Source organism: Cornus florida, unplaced genomic scaffold (assembly GCF_030987335.1).
Source record: "Cornus florida cultivar Cherokee Brave unplaced genomic scaffold, ASM3098733v1 CherokeeBrave_3.0.0_Hap2_Chr08, whole genome shotgun sequence".
Classification (NCBI taxonomy): Eukaryota; Viridiplantae; Streptophyta; class Magnoliopsida; order Cornales; family Cornaceae; genus Cornus; species Cornus florida.
Genome location: NW_026775578.1, coordinates 5807709 through 5826013, shown reverse-complemented (window position 1 = coordinate 5826013; position 18305 = coordinate 5807709). Strand labels below are relative to the sequence as shown.

Below are 18305 nucleotides of genomic sequence, written 5' to 3'. Positions count from 1 at the left end.
TGCGAGTTCACATTATATATAATGTGAATTCTGAACTGGATCACTCACCAACCAATATATGTCACCATCCCAGTTTCTTTCTATCCAAACGTGACCTAGAATAATAATAATAAAGAAACCATCCCTGAAAAGGATAGTTGAAAAGTGAGCGCTTATCCAAAAAAAAAAGTGAGCACCAATCAATTTTCATTCATGTTTCTTCAATGAATTTGCTTTTAAATCCTCATATATCTTGATAGCACAAGATTCGAATAACTGCAGGTCTAGACAGACTCCATGGCAAGCCATATTTAGTGAAAGTGGAACCAGAAAGATAATTATTTAAATAGCAATAAAAATTAACATGAAATACAGAAAGCAACTTTGATAAAAAAAGAAAAAGAAAAAACGAATATAACAGTTGAATCAAACAACTTGCTGAAATTCTACAAATAATTCCTAAAAATAAACTAGTTTGACAATTCCTAAACAGTTGGTGAGAGTTGAATAGTTTCTCTTCTCATATGGCGTGCCCAAGAACTTCCTTCCGGTCTCATACTTGGGTCTATTTTGGCCTACATTAGTTGATCAATTTACAAATGTACTGTGTGAAGTATTTCGTAAAATATATTACATGCCTAGCCACAAAAGTGCAATATATATATATATATATATATATCTATTTCATATGCATAAACTTCTATGGACCACAAAACGTACACAGAGTTCGGTCAATGTATTTCACAATGCCCACAAATGCATAGTAAGTCAAAACTAGAACACAAAGTCCATATAACGTGGGATCATGATCAAGGTTAGTCAATTCCCAACCTTACAGATGAATGACCTAGAACTTTGAATTTTCAGCAAAGACAACCAAATTCAAAGAAATTTAACAACCAAGAGAAACAGTACCCAAGCAACAAACTACAATGGTTATGCACCTATATTTTGTTCAGTCAGACTCCTCTTATATTTTGATCAAAAAATTGGAAAGATAAGCTCTTTTATACCATCCTAACAGCAGACATGAGACGAACATTACAGTTAACAGTTTACTTTTACATTTTATCTTGTGTATTGGAAGATACCTCAGCACAAAAAGAAGCAGAAGCTTTGCTAAGCTGGAAAAACAGTTTAGACCCTCCCTCTCCCCCTTCGTGGACTGTCACCAGCAACAGCAGCAGTCCATGCAACTGGACTGGAATTCAATGCAATGAAGCCGGAAGCGTTATTGGGATAAATCTAGCAAGCTCGGGCCTCAATGGAACACTCAACAGGTTTGACTTCTCTGCCTTCCCCAATCTAACTTCCCTTGATCTCAATCTCAACAATATTGTAGGAGACCTTCCAGCTGGAATTGGAAATGCAACAAAACTCACTTTTCTTGATTTGGGTAGCAACAATTTAACAAATCCAATTCCTCCGGAGATTGGAAATCTCCTAGAACTCCAAGTTCTTCATCTCTATAACAATTCATTCACTGGTCCAATTCCATACGAGCTTAGCAATCTGCAGAAGGTGTGGGTTCTGAACCTCGGAGCCAACTTTCTAGAGAACCCTGACCCAGTTCAGTTTAAGGGTATGGCATCTTTAACTGATCTAGGGCTCAACCTCAACTCCCTGGTGGAAGTTCCCTTGTTTATTACTAAATGTCCAAAGCTTATATTTCTCGATTTTTCTGATAATCTAATAGCGGGTCAGATTCCAGTGCAATTACTGACTGGTCTTGAAAACCTTCTATTTCTTAACTTGACAAAAAATTCATTTGAAGGACCGGTTCCAACAGAATTTTGGAACTTAACAAAACTTCAACATCTGAGGCTCGGGATAAACAAGCTGAATGGTACTATAGCAGATGAAATAGGGTTCATGTCGAACCTCGAAATACTTGAATTGCATGAGAATCTATTTCATGGACCAATACCATCTGCAATTGGAAATCTCAGGAAACTTCAGGTTCTAAAGCTTCAGGATGCAGGGTTGAATTCCAGCATCCCAAAACAACTTGGCTTCTGCACCAACCTTACCATTATTGACCTGTCAACGAACAGCTTTACAGGTTCTTTGCCACTTTCCCTGGCCTCATTAACACAACTCACTGATCTGGGAATGTCTGATAATCAACTATCTGGGCAAATTCATCCGTTTCTCCTATCCAACTGGTCACAACTCATTTCCTTGCAACTGCAGATCAATAATCTCTCTGGAACTATTCCATCTGAAATTGGATCCCTCCATAAGCTCCAATATTTGTTCCTATTTCAGAACAATTTTTCAGGTCCCATACCACAGGAGATAGGAAACTTGTCAAATTTGTTGGCGCTTCAATTGACCAACAATTTTTTTACTGGTTCCATACCTTCAACCATCAGAAATTTATTAAGTCTCAAGAGAATAAATCTCTCTAACAACCATCTGAATGGGACCATTCCTCCAGAAACAGGTTACATGAAAAGCTTAGAATATCTAGACTTCAGTCTAAACAAACTGCAAGGAACCTTGCCATCATCAATAACCCAATTGAAAAATATTGCAATATTCTATGTTGCATTCAACAACATCTCAGGAAGCATTCCTGAAGATTTTGGCCCCATTTCTTTGACAAATGTGAGCTTCTCATACAATGGTTTCTCAGGCAAGATTCCTCCAGGAATTTGTAGAGGTGGGAATCTCATCTACTTAACAGCCAACCAAAATCAACTAGTGGGACCAATCCCTGAGAGCCTGAAAAATTGCACAGGACTAAAGAGAGTCCGGCTTGAACAGAATCTTCTTGATGGAGATATCACGAATGCATTCGGGGTATACCCAGATCTTGAATACATTGACTTGGGAGAAAACCAGCTTTCGGGTATGCTGTCATCAAACTGGGCAGAGTGTACAAAGCTTGCTTACTTCAGCATATCTAAGAATCAGATACAAGGTGAAATCCCACAGGAGCTCCAAAAGTTGGCATTTCTGCAGAGTTTCGACCTTTCCGATAACGGACTGATGGGGAAGATTCCAAGGGGGATGTTCAGTTCATCTTCAATTTTGTATAAGCTCAATTTGAGTTATAATCAGCTCTCAGAAACAATACCAGCAGAGACTGGAACATTGTCATGGCTACAACAGTTGGATTTGTCAGCAAACCTTCTAAGTGGCCCCGTACCAGCGTCGCTTGGAAATTGCAGTGCACTCATATTATTGAAACTGAGTAATAACAAATTAAATGGGACGCTTCCATACCAGCTCGGGAATCTAGTGGCTTTGCAGTCCCTCTTAGACCTCAGTCAAAATTCAATCACTGGAGATATACCCACACAACTCGGAAATTTAGGATCATTGGAAATCCTGAATCTTTCACATAATTACTTCTCTGGTTCAATACCTTCCTCTTTTCAAGATCTTAAAAGCCTTCAACATGTTGATGTGTCGTATAACAATCTTGAAGGTCCCTTGCCAGACACTAGAGCCTTCCAGCAAGCTACTCCTGAGGAAGTGGCAGGCAATCCCAATTTGTGTGGTGAAAGGGGACAAGGGTTGAGTCCTTGCAATAGAGACACTTCATCCGGAAAGCATGACAAACGCATCAGATGGAAGCTGATAATTTCCATAGTCATTCCAATAGCAGTTTCTGCAATTTTACTAGTTTTGTTCATAATCTTCATCATGCATCGGAATCCCAGATCTGACCTAGATGTAGAGCAAAAGGACTCCGGATACAAATGGTCGTTCTCTGTGTGGAACTACAAAATGAGAATAGAGTACAAGGACATAGTTACGGCAACAGAGAATTTCAATGACAAGTGCTGCATAGGAAGGGGTGGACAAGGGTCTGTGTACAGAACAATGCTTCCAACCGGAGATGTCTTTGCTGTAAAGCGTCTACACCCATGTGAGGAAAATGAGTTCCCTGAAGACTACCAGAAGAAGAACTTCAACTCAGAATTGCTAGCATTGACTGAAATTAGGCATCGGAACATTGTAAAACTTTTTGGGTTCGGTTCAATTAAAGAGTCCATGTTCTTCATGTACGAGTACATAGAGAAAGGCAGTTTGGCAAAGTTGTTGTATGAAGAGAATGAGGCCAAGCTTTTGAACTGGAATTTGAGATTAAAGATCATCAGCGGGGTGGCACACGCTCTTTCTTATTTGCACCATGATTGCACACCCCCTGTTGTGCACCGGGACATATCAGCGAATAACATTTTATTGGATTCAGAGCATGAGCCTAAGATCTCTGACTTTGGGATAGCAAGGTTGCTGAGAGAAGGCGAGTCTTACCGGACAGTTCCAGTTGGTTCATACGGTTACATAGCACCAGGTATGTCCATTCTGAGGCCTGCATAATACATTATCAGCTTGTTTTAGATTTTTGCTTTCTAAAAGGTCAGAGCAATTTTTGAACAAGTATTATGCTGCTCCAATTCTAGTTGCATAACTAGAAATTATCATCTACAAGGTTTAATCATAGCCAAACCATGATTTTGAACTCCCGCAAAATGTTGGTGTAAACAAAAGATTTCAGTCCATTTGTTTTGTTCTAAGTATTCCCTTTTGACAGAACTTGCTACCACGATGAAGGTGACAGAGAAATGTGATGTGTACAGTTTCGGAGTTGTTACATTAGAACTAGTAATGGGGAAGCACCCTGGCGAACTCCTCTCACGTCTGCAATCTGGAAGATATGATTTGCTCCTTGCAGATGTACTGGATAAACGGCTAACACCTCCATCTGCTCCCATTCTGCAAGATCTGGTCTTGGCACTGACTATAGCTTTGTCATGCATTCGTGAGAATCCTATGTCTCGACCCACCATGCATCGAGTATCTAGTGAACTTTCAGCAGGCACATGTATGCCTCTCTCTGCACCTTTTGACATGATCACATTGCAGAATTTAATGGAAACATTTTTGGGTAGCCACCATTAGGAGCTTTTGGTTATGAATAAATTTCCAGCGGCGTCTGAGAATATCAGCAAAATAAGTTAGCTTTTGGTTATGTATAAATTTCCAACATTGTCTGAGTAAAATAAGTTGCTCATATCTCTTTGTTACCTCCAAAAATGTATGCCTAAACAATAGCCATATGTATAAATATAACCAGATATATACACAAATACACAAGTGTAGTGCATATGTATACACCAATACACATGGGATCACAGTGCTTCCAAGCAAGAACACAGGGCCAATTCTCTTAACTTGACAAGACCAACCAGTGAAGTTCCTGGCACCCGCATGGCCTTGGTCTTTCACTAAACAGAAGTGCGTGCATAAATGGCAATATATAGTGAAAATCTATATATATATGCATCTTATAAAGATTTCAGCAATTAGAATTTGTAAATATAGAAGAAAGGCACATTGATTAAAGTTGTATAATCACAAGAAACAATATGTTTAAAAGAAGAGCAATACAAATAGAGTGTGGCTCACTTGATATAAGGTTGCTTTCATAATCTCTGTTTTTTTCCTTTTCAAGGATGAACCATAAATTTTGTACAGACAGTCGAAAAACAGAGGAGCTCTGGAAAGCTGACAAGAAGAACAAGATTTCTGTTTGGGTTCCAAGAAAACTAAGGAAAAGAAGATAAAACTTGCAATATCTACATTGAAATTTTTTTTTCCTTCTGGGTTCTCAGCAACCAAGCAGAGCAACAATTCAAATTAGTAATCTATTAACTTTGATAGAATTAAAACTTTACAATTCTTGTAAAGGTTAAGAAACCCATATCAGAATTGCAACCTGAAACGCCAATTTAATCCATAAATAACCCAAAGCAAACAAAATAAGGGGAGAAAATGCAAAAATCTTTTCTTTTTTTTTTGGCTCTTCTTTCATGCAATTTGATGAATAGATTGAGCACAGGTTATGCTACAAACGGAAAAGAAGAACCAAAGAAAGTAGCAGAGACTGATTATGGCGGGAAGACTAACCATGGAGTAGAGAGACTCTTTTAGATTTAGAGAGGTATTTGTTCACGTCTGCAATCTTTAACAAATTGGAAGGGTACACAAGAGGGGCAGAAATTTTTATTTTTTTGTTTTTTGTTTTGGGGCAAGAAATTCACCGACCCATGGTCTTTGAAGGCACTTCTTTAACCCTAGGCCTTCTATTTCAAGTACGAAAATTACACGAGCAGATATACTTCACAGTTTTTTTTTTTTTTTTGAAAACGAGTTCTGATTTTTTACCCTAGGCCTTCTACTTCATGATCCCTTTTTACACAGAATAAATACAATAATAATATAGAAATTCTTCCTTCTACCGAGATTTTAAAGGCCAAACAAATCACATATGACCCAAAAATTGTACCGAAATTTGTTCTTTTTAATCAGTTTGGAATTGTTGTTGGAATAAAATTAAAATTAAAAATAAAAACATTTTTATTAGTAGAGTTGTCAAAAAAAAAAATTGCCACTATTTTGAAAACATTCAAACAATGTACTAAGTACTAAGCTAAATTTAGTAATCAAATTATAGCATTATTCAAACGCTATGCTAAGTACTAAGCTAAATTTCATAACACTAAAAACACTTTTAATAATTACCAAACACATTTAAATATAATTCTAGACGTTTAATTCCTTGTGACCTGACATTTGAAAATTTACAAATAGCACGATTACAATCTGGAATTTACTCACCCATTTTTATGATCTTGAGATGATGAGATGATTTTCATTCGTTTGTCAACTCGGAAAATTTTGAAATCCCACATTCGAAATTATTGTTTTCACTGCTTCAGAAGAGGTTTAGTTTTGTAGATAATTTAGTCTAAAAAACAAACTTTTAGACTATTTGTGAGGCACTGATTGCTGTAGTGATTAATTCTATATTATATGAAGATAGACAACACTAATTAGTTTGTATGTGTAATGAAATTTTACTATTATTATTGTTTCACTAAAGTGACTGCAATTAGAACCGAACTCAAGTGCTTTTTCATTAATTGAGAGTGTTGGTAGGGATGGTATGACAGACAGAATTTGCGTTGTCATGCTTGGAAACCTGACTACATAATCACATAAAAATGCCATTATATAGTTCATGTAGCCATTTATTGAATTAAAATAAATATACAAAGTACCCAAAAAATATACATATGAAGCATCGGATGTTGAGTGATGCAATCAAATCAGCTCAAATGTGATGAAAAATGTTTGGTTTAAAATTCTGACTCCATAACTATTCATTCACTTGTTACTTCAATTTGGTAGGCAACATACAACTGTTTAGCTAATGCATTTTTATTGTGCGTGCAGTGAAGCAAAAGACAAGTATCAGATTTAGAAATTTGGACTTGTTTCACATGCATATGTGCATCTATATCCCAATTTATCAGCATTTGCTTGAAATAGAGAATGAACTGACTCTCCCTAGCATGACTATTTGGAGACCAGTACTTTGCCTCCCCTTTTCCACAACTTTGCTAGATTACCATTCTTCAATTTTCTATCACAGTTCTTCACATGTAATAATATATTTACGAGGGCAAGGAAATTCTGTAACTATATGATGAATCTATATAATCATCTGTTGATGCAATGGTTTCTTTTTGGCATTTTTCTTTTTATCCTTCACATTGTAGCAACTTGCAGTATCTGACCTTTTGTTGTTGCCTGAAACAAATTACAGAATGAAAATGACAATTGGTATGAGGAAGTTTAAGCTAAAGTTGAATATTACAAGCAAATGTGAAGCCATGGTTCTATGAGAGGTATAAAGCCCATTCTGCTTTCTGATTCCAGCTCTATACCTGAAACTAACTGTATGAAAAACTTCAACTCTAATTTTAATTTTGCAAAAAACATTGGGTTTTATCAATCCATACTAATCAATGATCAAGTATTGACTAGAAAACGTTATGAGGTTACCCATCAAGCATGTCCTAAATAAAATTTAAGGGAAGCAAGGGAATAAGGTGTGGCCTATTTTCAATTTCTTTGGTGCCTTCTCTGCTTCTAATGGTGAAAACATGAAGGTGCTCGAAAACCATAGTCAATAAACCAATAGAATTGAGGAAGAAATGTGGCAACAAAAAGTAAATCAATAAATTCAATGAACCATCATATTAAAATAATAAATAAATACAACAAACAAACAGTTTCAAATCACACCGAATTCACAACATAATGACAAACAGAAATAATTAATGGAATATGCAGAAAACAAACATGAAATATTTATGTATATGTATATCAATATAAATAAAAACACCCCACAATCATCTCCACAAGCTGCAATGGGAAGATGAGTAGATGATTAAGCTTCAGCAGCACCTCTATTCAAAGCTCTCTCCAGCCTCGTCTCCAAATGGTTCACTCTCTTATCCTGCAAGCCTGCAACACCACCACCTTATTAACACCACCAATTAACCTAAAGCAAAAATAACTTGCAAAATCTCATTTCACAAATACCTCTCTGTACTTGCTGGTTGTGTTTGTTTTGCCTTTGTAGGCAGAGACTGAACCAGAATTTTTGGCTTGGCCTCCTGTGTGATTCCAGTAGGTCCCCACTGTACCTATTATGGGCATTTCATCAGGGCTTCGACTTGGTGACCTCCTTGGCGACGATGATGCTGAAAACTGTCTCAACTCCTCAACCGTCAGTGCTCCTAAAATTGGTCTATCTTCTATGCTCCACGGAGAATTTGATCCTTGGGATATGCTTTTCTCAAAGGTAATGGTTTCAAGCCCAGTGGAGCTAGTGCTCTTGGTGGGGGCGGTTTCAGGAGATACCAACCAATTCGAAAGACTAGTATCAACGGCTATTTCTCGATTCAAATTCTTGGACTGTTTGGATTTGGACTTGAAACCCTCCTTAAAACTTGGTTCTGAACTAAATGGAATAGGCACTGCTTCTTGGTCTGTTGTGCAATTCTCCTTATTTGACTTCAATGGTGGAGTACCTTTTGACTTCACAGCTTTCCACTGAGTGAGGTTCTCTACTGGGTTGAGCACAGGATGAACATAGACACTCCTATCTCTTGCCTTTCGTGGCAAACCCAGTGATTTCACTTCTCGCTCCCCCAAGCCAGAAACTGTCATTGGACTCTCCAGTTCTGTCCTCGACTCCATTGATACAGCTGGAATTGACTCAGACCACACTTCTCCACCTACAATTCTAATATCACCATCACCATCTTCATCACAATCCTCGTATTCTCCGAGTTCCTCATCATCTAAATCACTGTTCTCGTCATCTAGTTCTTCAACTTCATCATCACTGTCCCTGCAGTTCTGGTACCTATGATTTGGAGGGTAAGATCCCGTGCTTGAAGTGACTGAATCATCCTCGGAGAGAGAATGGGATTGGCTGTATTTTGAATAATTTTCCCCGTTTTCCTTCTCACTAGCTTTGTCACTGTCCACTCCAAAATCCCTACTTTCATGGACTGAAACAGGTTCATAGGTTTTGACAGCTGAATCAAATGTAACTCTCTTCCTAGTACTCAAGCTCAATTGTTCCTCAGGGTTATCTCTGTGATTAAAAAATCCATAAAATTTCACTTCATAATAAAAGAAAACAAGGAAAGAAAGGTGATTTTTTTGTTTCTGAAAAAAATAAAATACACAAATAATAAAGATACACAAATCAAGAAGCATCAGAGCTTAATAACCCAAGAAAAATTAAATTTGAAGGGGAAATTATAACAGATGCAAATCGATTACTAACCGCAATTCGGAAACCGGATTGATGGCTTCTTCTGAGATGTCCTGCTCTGAAGAGACCGTATCATGTCTCTGTGACAAAAATTCAGAATTTAATTGATTCAGACTACAAAATTAAAAAACTTAAGCTCTGGTTGGTTGGTTGCTGAGAAAATGTCCCAAAAGAAAAGAAATTTTATTAAGGCTAGAAATTTCATAAATTAGGACCTGAGGAAATAACAAAGACAAACCCAGGTTAAATGAACCTAAAACAACTGCTATGTTGGGTTGTTGAGTTGATTCATTAGAAAGAACAGACTTCCAAAAGACTCCAAACTTTATTTTCTTTTCTTCTGTTTTCTTGGCAAACAAACAGGGGTAAAAGAAGTAGAGAACTAATGTTATTTCAGATTAAACGTGAACTTACTTGGTCTCGAAGGAGGATCTTGTTCCTCTGTTTTCGGCGTTTCTTATCCTTTGACGAACCAAAACAAACGAGAAAACAACCCATTAGGGATTTCTTCTTCTTGGTTTCAGATAACACAGTTTTGGTCCAACGAAGGAGGACGATGAAGATATGGTTAAAGGGTCTCCATTTCTATTGAGAGAGTGAGAGGAGCGTCGGATTATGAAAGAAGATTGAAGAAAAAGGCAATAAAACGGTCGAGAAATATCCAAGACTCTCTTGGGTTTGAAAAGAAAAGTGACCGTTAGGATTCATTATGATGGGTTTTGTAAGGCCAGCCTGTAATTTTTAAGTTTTTAAAGGACCGACTTACTTTTGATTTTAATTTTTATTCATTTATCTAATTTTTTTTTAAAAAAGGGACTGACTGACTTTTGACTTTTGATATATATCAACAAAAAATTAGAGATAAAAGTTTTGTATGGTCATATTAGCTGTCATGTTTAGATATTGGAGTTTTTAGAGGGTGATGCAATTAATGTATTGTTGTTTTTTAAAATTATCAATTTATTTTTTTTAATTTAGATTGATATAATCAAAGTATGAAATTTTTAAAAAATATATACAGTGATAAGGCTCAATTTTTTTTACTTTTTAAAATGAATATATAATTTGAGAAATCTAAAAATAAGATAGTGAATTAGTAATATTTGCTTTGACTTTTTAAAGGTCCTCGTTACTATTTAAAATTATCAAATTGTCCTTTCAATTTTAAATATGTATATTACAAAGGTGAAGGATTTTTGAAAAATTAAAAGGATAATGATAGAAATATTGTATTTATTTGGCTTTACTTTTCAACAGGGACAAATATTTTGGGACAACTCAAAATTAAAAAAATGCACTACTAAAATGGGAGAGGGAGTAAATAAATAATATGCATCAGACCTTTAATATTTTTATAAGTGATTTATATTAAGATTTTAGATAGAACTTAACATTTCATAATATCTGGTAAAATTTATCTCCAGATGTGTTAGATAAACATTTCTGTTATATTTGGTAGGACTGAATTGAAGTCTTAGATTTTGAGAAAATCTAATACAAAATTTGAACTAAACTTTTTTCAATAACAAATCTAAAGTACCAAATTCGTGCTTCCAAATATAACATTATAGTTAAGGAACCGTTTGACATGTGATATGTTTTAGGCATTATGTTTTTGTTTAATGACAAAATAACTGTATTGTTATAGCAGTCTTTTGTAACTCTTAGGTATGCTTTTGTGCATGTAAATGTCCTTTTATATAAGAAAGCATTGTCCCTTTACAATCTGGCTTTCTCTAAAAGAAAGGGAACAGTTCATGGATTGCATGGCCAAAAGTAAGGGTACAGTTGCTCAATCCGGTAAAATTGCTAGAAAGTCCCGCCCGACCGCTAGCCGTTGTTTCATCATCGCTGTTAACCGGGTAAGTTTCATGCATTACGCGTATATCAAAATATATGTGTACAGGTTCAAACTCTGAGTCAGGGTATGAACCAGTTGATCCAACAAAATGCAACGCTCTTGCAACACCTTGTTCCACCGGCTCAACAAAACTTTCCAGGACAAGAGGTTGACCCATCATCCCTTTTATAGAAGCATTAATGGTAGTTGTTGTTGAAACGAGATTCTCCTTGATCCAAGATGATATCGTTTTCTTCTTACCGGAATAGTAACTCTGGTTACATATGGTAACCAGATATTTTTTATAATAGTCTAATAGACCCGTCAGTGTAATCACTTACAAATTTATAGTTTTTCTTCATGCCGAGTGCAGACCAGTTCCTTGATATATTGGTCATGCCTTATTTTTGTCTTCAATTTTATATAAAAATAAAAATAATAATAAAAATAAATAAAAATAAAAGAAGAGGAAGAGAGAGAGAGAGAGAATTGATTGCAGATATAGATGGATAGGATATATTTTTCTCCAGTTCCGCGAGGTCGAAGCTTTGGAGGAATAAGTAATCTCAATAATGGCGGATTTTTTTTTTCGAGAAAAAAATATATATTTGTGATTACTTTGTCACTCCAAATGTTCCCTAGGACAATTTGTTAATTCTTTTAGCAAAAAATGTGAGTAAATCTCTATCCATCATATCAATTATATATATATATATATATCGTTGTCGATTATATATACAGTGCATTTTCTCTATAATCTTGTTGAGTACTAAAAACAACTTGTTAATTTATTTCTTCTTTTACATTGGCTTTAATTTCTTAGTTATTCGATCTCTACCACATGGATTTCATACTATACTAGCTTTCTTTGGATTTGATTATTAAATTCTCAAGTAAATGTTTAATTCGATCTCATGTATAACGTTAAGGACAAGTGCAAAAAATAATTCTAAAGTATACTCAACGTAGCATTTTTACCCCTTATTTAAAAAAGATTGTAAAAAACACTCTTAATCTTTTTACATTGTGGAAAAATACTCTATTTAAGATAAACTAGTGTTGTAATATCCGTTTTGCCCTTTTACTCTTCCGAAAATACCCAAGAGAGTATATATGCTACTTAATCTCATAATATAGGAATGTTATGTGCACATTACCTTATATATATATATATATTATTTTGAAACTTTTTTCTCTATATATATCCCTAAACATTTTTTTTTTTTTTTTTAAAAAAACTTTGAGAATTTGTAAAACAAAGATGTGAATTTGTTGAGATTCCAGTTTACTCTTTTCTACTATTTTTTTTTCTTTATTTTTTGTACCAACGCTGTTAAACAAAAAAAAAAAAATCTCAATATCAGTGTGCACTGATTTTCGAAGGTTGGAAATTTTTTGTTTTCTTTTGTTTGTATTTTTTTTTCTATTTTTATTTTATATTTTTATCTTTACTTGTCCATTGCCACATCCTCCAATAGTGTCATTTTCGGTCATTTTATAAAATAGTTTAGTAAGTGTAATTTAGTCAACTTAGGGTTTAAAGAACTATTTACACCGTATTGAAACTTTAAGGGCGTTTTTTTGCACGAGAGGGGCATCCTCCAATGTTTTACAAATTTATTAATTTTTATATATTTTATAAAATGGTTTAGTAACAGTAATTTAGTTAATTTAGGGTTTAAATTTGTCAGAGGTACCTATTTCCACCAAATTGAAATTTAAGAATGTTTTTTGCACATGAGTAGTGTGATGAGTACTGTAAACATATTTTATGGGTGTTTTCTGTTCTTGACCCTATAATGTTATTCCCTTAATTAATACTCTTTGATTAATCTCATTTTAAAAAAGAGTAGGTAATTAGAGAAAAAGTAAGAGTAGCATAAAAACTAATAATAAAGAAACAAAAAATAGGAGTTCAATAAAAAAGAAAAGAGAGTAGATAATTATAGAAAAAGTAAGAGTAGATATAAAATTTTATCATTTTTCAATACCAATTATGTGTTAGATAAAAATTAAATTGAGTTTAAAAAATTTGTGTAGTTTAAATATTAATACACTGTATTGCCTGCTGAAAAGAGGAGAGGAGTAAAATAAAATAAAAAAACAGTGAAACAAAGAGAGAAGAAAGAAAAAACATGAGAGATATGGATTAAAAAAAAAAATAGTTTAATATTTAACAATATAAGTAAAAATAATTACAACTCACAAATAAAATATACAATTTTTATAATAACAAAAATTAATAAAACAAAAACATAAAATATAAATAAAAGAATAATAAAACCTGATTTAGAAAAATTTAGTCTAATGCCTTGTCCCCTACAAATTCTCTTATTGGGTTTACAATCTTTAGATGGATTTGAGATGAAGTGGGGAAGAGAGAGAGAGTGTGTGTGTTGTGTGCTCGTAATGAGAGAGATGGAAAAATATGTGAGGAATAAGAAATAAAAAATAAATAAAAACTTAGAGGTAATTGCACTTCTCGGTCGGCTAAGCTCTCCAATTAATGCAGCTGTAATTGATTCGACACTTCTCCACCTACATTTATATAGTATGCAAGAGACATTTTTTACAAGTGATTTATCTTAAAATTTGTCAAAAAAATGTGTTAGAAAAACATTTATAGTTAAGCAAGATGATATAATTTCATTTGTCATTTTATTTATTTATTTATGTTGCATTTTATTTTTATTTTTATTTTTATTTTTTATTTTTATGAAATGGAGTGAACAAAATAAAGTAGCTATTGACTATTTTTAAATTTCTTTAAATAAAAAATTACTAAATAATATTCTCTTCAACTTCAAAGGGAAATGCATCTCACCGTCTTCTTCTTTTTCTTTTTCTTTTTCTTTTTTTTCTCCCAACCAAAATGTTTATTTTTAACCCTATTCCCAAATGAACTGTTAAATTAATAAATTTTCTTCAATTCAGGAAAAATAGGGATTTCAAAATGAAATGAAATTGAACTTTGACCTATTCGGATCACATTTTGAATTTCATTATGAATATAACTTTTGTAGAATTTATTAAAAAAAAAAATTAACAATATGAATCCTGAATAATTTTAATTTTTTTAAGGGGAGAGAAAATCTTCTTTAACCTATTTGTAGTATAAAATTATTAACAATACCGTAGTATATTGGTGAAGTTGAACACTTTGCCAACTTTATATATATATATTTATATATTTCTTTTCGGTATATATATACGCACCATTTATTCTGATATTTAAAATTTTAGCTTAGAAATACATTTAAAATTTAGTCCGACATCTCGCTTGCATGCCACACGAGTAGATCATTTAACTTTATTTATTTATTAGTTTCCCCCCATATCACATCAACCCAACATTTTTCTTTTTTCTTTTTTCTTTTTTCTTGTGTTAAATTAATTACATTCACCATTTCTGTCATCCACAACAAGAGTATGTTACTTCATATAAGAAAAGGTCATGGAAGAATTGTGGGTGATCCCTTCATACCAAATGCAACATATGTTCAACTAATCAAGGTCTGTAATTCTTGAAATTTTTTATGATCTTTTTTAAATATATATATATATATAGACAAATATGGGTTGAAATCATACGTGGGGGAGCTTTTGGATTGAGATTATATCTTTTTATTGAAACAGTTTTTGGATTAAGATTACATATGTGTGTGCGCGCGCGTGTTGATACAAAAAAAGAAGGCTTGCCAAAAAAATTGGCAGCTCTTATATGTTAGAGGAAATTTGATATTCTCAATATTTGAGAGCCCAAATGAAAGATCATTGGAGAGTTCACTTTTTACTCCTCTCTCAAATTTTAAATTTAGCAGCCCAAATGAAAGAGCATTGGAGATGCTCTAACAAGATGCCTATGCAATATTGCAATAGCATCAAAAACAAATACACCGTGACATATGATATAAAATAAAATAAGAATTACATAAATAAGAAATTAACAATTATGATCATGTTTTGTAATTACGGTCGTGGTATCAGTCGCGATCATAATGTAACGGACTCAGATAAATATTAGTGTAAACTAATTGAACCAGCTGATCTAAGACTCTTAAAAAATATTATGAATCAATGGATATATTGCGTATTGGTCTAATACATTACAGTGAACTTGTGACCAAATTTATTTAGCCATAGTGAATTTTAAACATGTTAACTTTTCAACTTGTAACGAGTAAATGACATTTATGACTTCAATCCTCACTAATTATTCCCATTTCTTATATCATTGAAATTTACATTTTTGTTCTTTAGTTTAAAAATATTGCATATTATCTAGATACTCGAAGGGCTTTTTTTTAATCATGACAAATAAGTCGTGCATTCTTATTTTTTTTTTTTTTTTTTATACAAACTTAAACTCTTAATTATCTATTTTGAAAAGTAATAAAAATATCAACCGAGTACAATACTCAACAACTCTTTGATGGGAAACGAAAATGTATTTGCGACATTACATAAAATGATGAATGATTTTGCGCATATATATCTATATCTATATCTATACTATTATTAAATGTGCAAAGTGTTTCAGTGTTTCAGTATTTATTTATTAATTGATATAAATTCTATAACACTCGAAATTACCTAATAAAATTAAAATTAATTCAAATTAACAAAATATAAAAAGAGTTTAATTCAAATTACAAAGTCCCACATTGGTTTTAAATAAAAATGATTATATGAAAGCCTCTTATAAAACTATAGAGCTAAAGAAATAATAATCACACCTTCTCAGCCTTTTGGCTAAGATCAAGTATAGTATTAAATATTTTTGGATCGGCCTTTTGGCTAATCTTTCTTGGTCTTTTGGCTAAGATCAAGTATAGTACTACTTTCTTTTTGTGCAAAGAGTTTCAGTATTTATTTATTAATTGATATAAATTCCATAAAACTCAAAATTACCTAATAAAATTCAAATTAACAAAATATAAAAAGAGTTTAATTCACAATAAAGAGCTCTCATTAATTATTATATCCCACGATATAAATTCTATAAAACTCAAAATTACCTAATAAAATTAAAATTCAATCTATAATCAATTGTGCTTAACCAAATGGTTCATAAATTAACCTATTTATCTATTTATTATTATGAATTTTTTAATAAAAGAAAATCTAATTAGACAAGAATTATGAATATAAAAATATTTATTAATTGATATATAAAAAATAATAATTTTTCTAAAACTCTACCATAAATTAGCTTTTATAACGATTTTCTTAGTAAAATTAAATCTAATTAGACAAGGATATATTTAAAGAAAATAAAATAATTTCTATAAAACTCAATCATAAATTACCTATTTTATTTTCAGTAAAACTACGTCACACTAGACAAAGATATATTTAAAGAGTTTCTGTAAAACTCTAACATAAATTACCTATTTATCTATTTATTATGAGTTTTTTAATAAAAGAAAATCTAATTAGACAAGTATTGTTAATATAAAAAATTATTTATTAATTGATATAAAAGGAGATTTTAAAGAGTTTCTATAAAACTCTAACACAAATTACCCATTTTTCTATTTATTATGAGTTTTTTTTTTTAATAAAAGTAAATTTAATTAGACAAGAATTATTAAAATAAAAAAATCATGCAAAGTGTTTCAGTATTTCAGTATTTATTTATTTATATATAAAAATATTTATTAATTGATATAAAAATAGTTTTTGTAAAAATAGTTTCTATAAAACTCTAAAAAATAATCACATTCTATATAAAACTCTAATTTTTAATTCAATATAAAAAGAATAGTTATTTTTTATGGATAATTATCACAATATAACCGGCCCGGCCCGGCCCGGCCCGGTTATGATTATGTAATTATCATAAAAGGATACATGTCATCATCCTATTAATCAAAGAAACCTATAAATAGAGGCATGGAGGACAGATGAAGGGGTACAGAAATTGAGAATTCTAGAAATCCAAAATTCCAAACTAAAATCTAGAAACTCTGCCAAAAAGTTTCAGTATTTATTTATTTATATAAAATATATATTTATTATTAGTTTTTTTAATAAAAGTAAATTTAATTAGACAACAATTATTAAAATAAAAAATATTTATTAATTAAAATTACCTAATAAAATCATGCTAAGTGTTTCTGTATTTCAATATTTATTTATATAAAAAAAATATTTATTAATTAATATAAAAATAGTTTTTGTAAAAATAATAATTTCTCATGCTTTAGTTTCGGAAAATGATTGTTGTAGTGAAAAACAGTCAACCAAAATAAGAGACCAAATAGCTGGTAGTCATTTGAGGCATTTATGTAGGACTCATTTGGTGTCCCTTCCTAATGCATTAAATGGCTACCAAATCATTCGGTATGCTTATAGGAATGACTGTGAGTCTGTGACTCTGAAAATAGCGTGATTCTTTTATTTTAGTTCTGAAATATAGATAATTCTCAAGTGAATAAAAAAATAAAAAATAAAAAATAAGCTTTAAGGATTTAAAATAAAATAAAAAAATCATTGAGGATTTAAAAAAAAAAAAAAAAAACAAACTTTGAGGATTTTAACAATGACTACTCATTATAAGATGACATAGAACCCTGCAATATTCATAACAGCTTGAGCTCATAATTCATGGTGTTTTATTATTCAACAAGCTCTTAGACATTGATTTGTTTTGCAAATTTAGATATTTGGTAACTTTGAACATCAATAGCAATTGAGTATTGCTTGATTTATTTATTTATTTATTTTTTTGTAACGAATAATCAATTGCCACAGTTCACGAACTGGTAGTTCATAATAAGGACGGAAACTCTGCCAAAGAGTTTCACTATTTAGTATTTATTTATTTAT

At 32.2% G+C, this 18305-nt stretch overlaps 2 protein-coding genes and 1 pseudogene across 2 annotated transcripts; 2 read left to right on the top strand and 1 right to left on the bottom strand.

Moving 5' to 3' along the window:
• Nucleotides 1-862: 862 nt before the first annotated feature.
• LOC132269076 (MDIS1-interacting receptor like kinase 2-like) lies at nucleotides 863-5105 on the top strand. Its single transcript, XM_059770091.1, has 2 exons — nucleotides 863-4288; nucleotides 4529-5105. Exons 1-2 carry the CDS (start codon nucleotides 1009-1011, stop codon nucleotides 4894-4896), a joined length of 3648 nt encoding a protein of 1215 aa, XP_059626074.1. The 5' UTR covers nucleotides 863-1008; the 3' UTR covers nucleotides 4897-5105.
• A 2908-nt stretch (nucleotides 5106-8013) lies between these two features.
• LOC132269075 (uncharacterized) lies at nucleotides 8014-10294 on the bottom strand. The gene is made up of 4 exons (XM_059770090.1): nucleotides 10049-10294; nucleotides 9647-9714; nucleotides 8389-9451; nucleotides 8014-8310 (listed from the first exon to the last, which is right to left on the bottom strand). Exons 1-4 carry the CDS (start codon nucleotides 10130-10132, stop codon nucleotides 8290-8292), a joined length of 1236 nt encoding a protein of 411 aa, XP_059626073.1. The 5' UTR covers nucleotides 10133-10294; the 3' UTR covers nucleotides 8014-8289.
• A 5912-nt stretch (nucleotides 10295-16206) lies between these two features.
• LOC132272310 (U2 spliceosomal RNA) lies at nucleotides 16207-16350 on the top strand (annotated as a pseudogene).
• Nucleotides 16351-18305: the final 1955 nt, after the last annotated feature.

Bases quoted from the DNA above. Each gene is read 5' to 3' on its own strand.
- LOC132269076 (XM_059770091.1), top strand. From the start codon at position 1,009: ATGAGACGAACATTACAGTTAACAGTTTACTTTTACATTTTATCTTGT. The intron at 4,289-4,528 runs GTATGTCCATTC...CCCTTTTGACAG, and splicing joins ATACGGTTACATAGCACCAG to AACTTGCTACCACGATGAAG.
- LOC132269075 (XM_059770090.1), bottom strand. From the start codon at position 10,132: ATGGGTTGTTTTCTCGTTTGTTTTGGTTCGTCAAAGGATAAGAAACGC. The intron at 9,715-10,048 runs GTAAGTTCACGT...TTTTTGTCACAG, and splicing joins AGATCCTCCTTCGAGACCAA to AGACATGATACGGTCTCTTC. The intron at 9,452-9,646 runs GTTAGTAATCGA...TTTTAATCACAG, and splicing joins AATCCGGTTTCCGAATTGCG to AGATAACCCTGAGGAACAAT.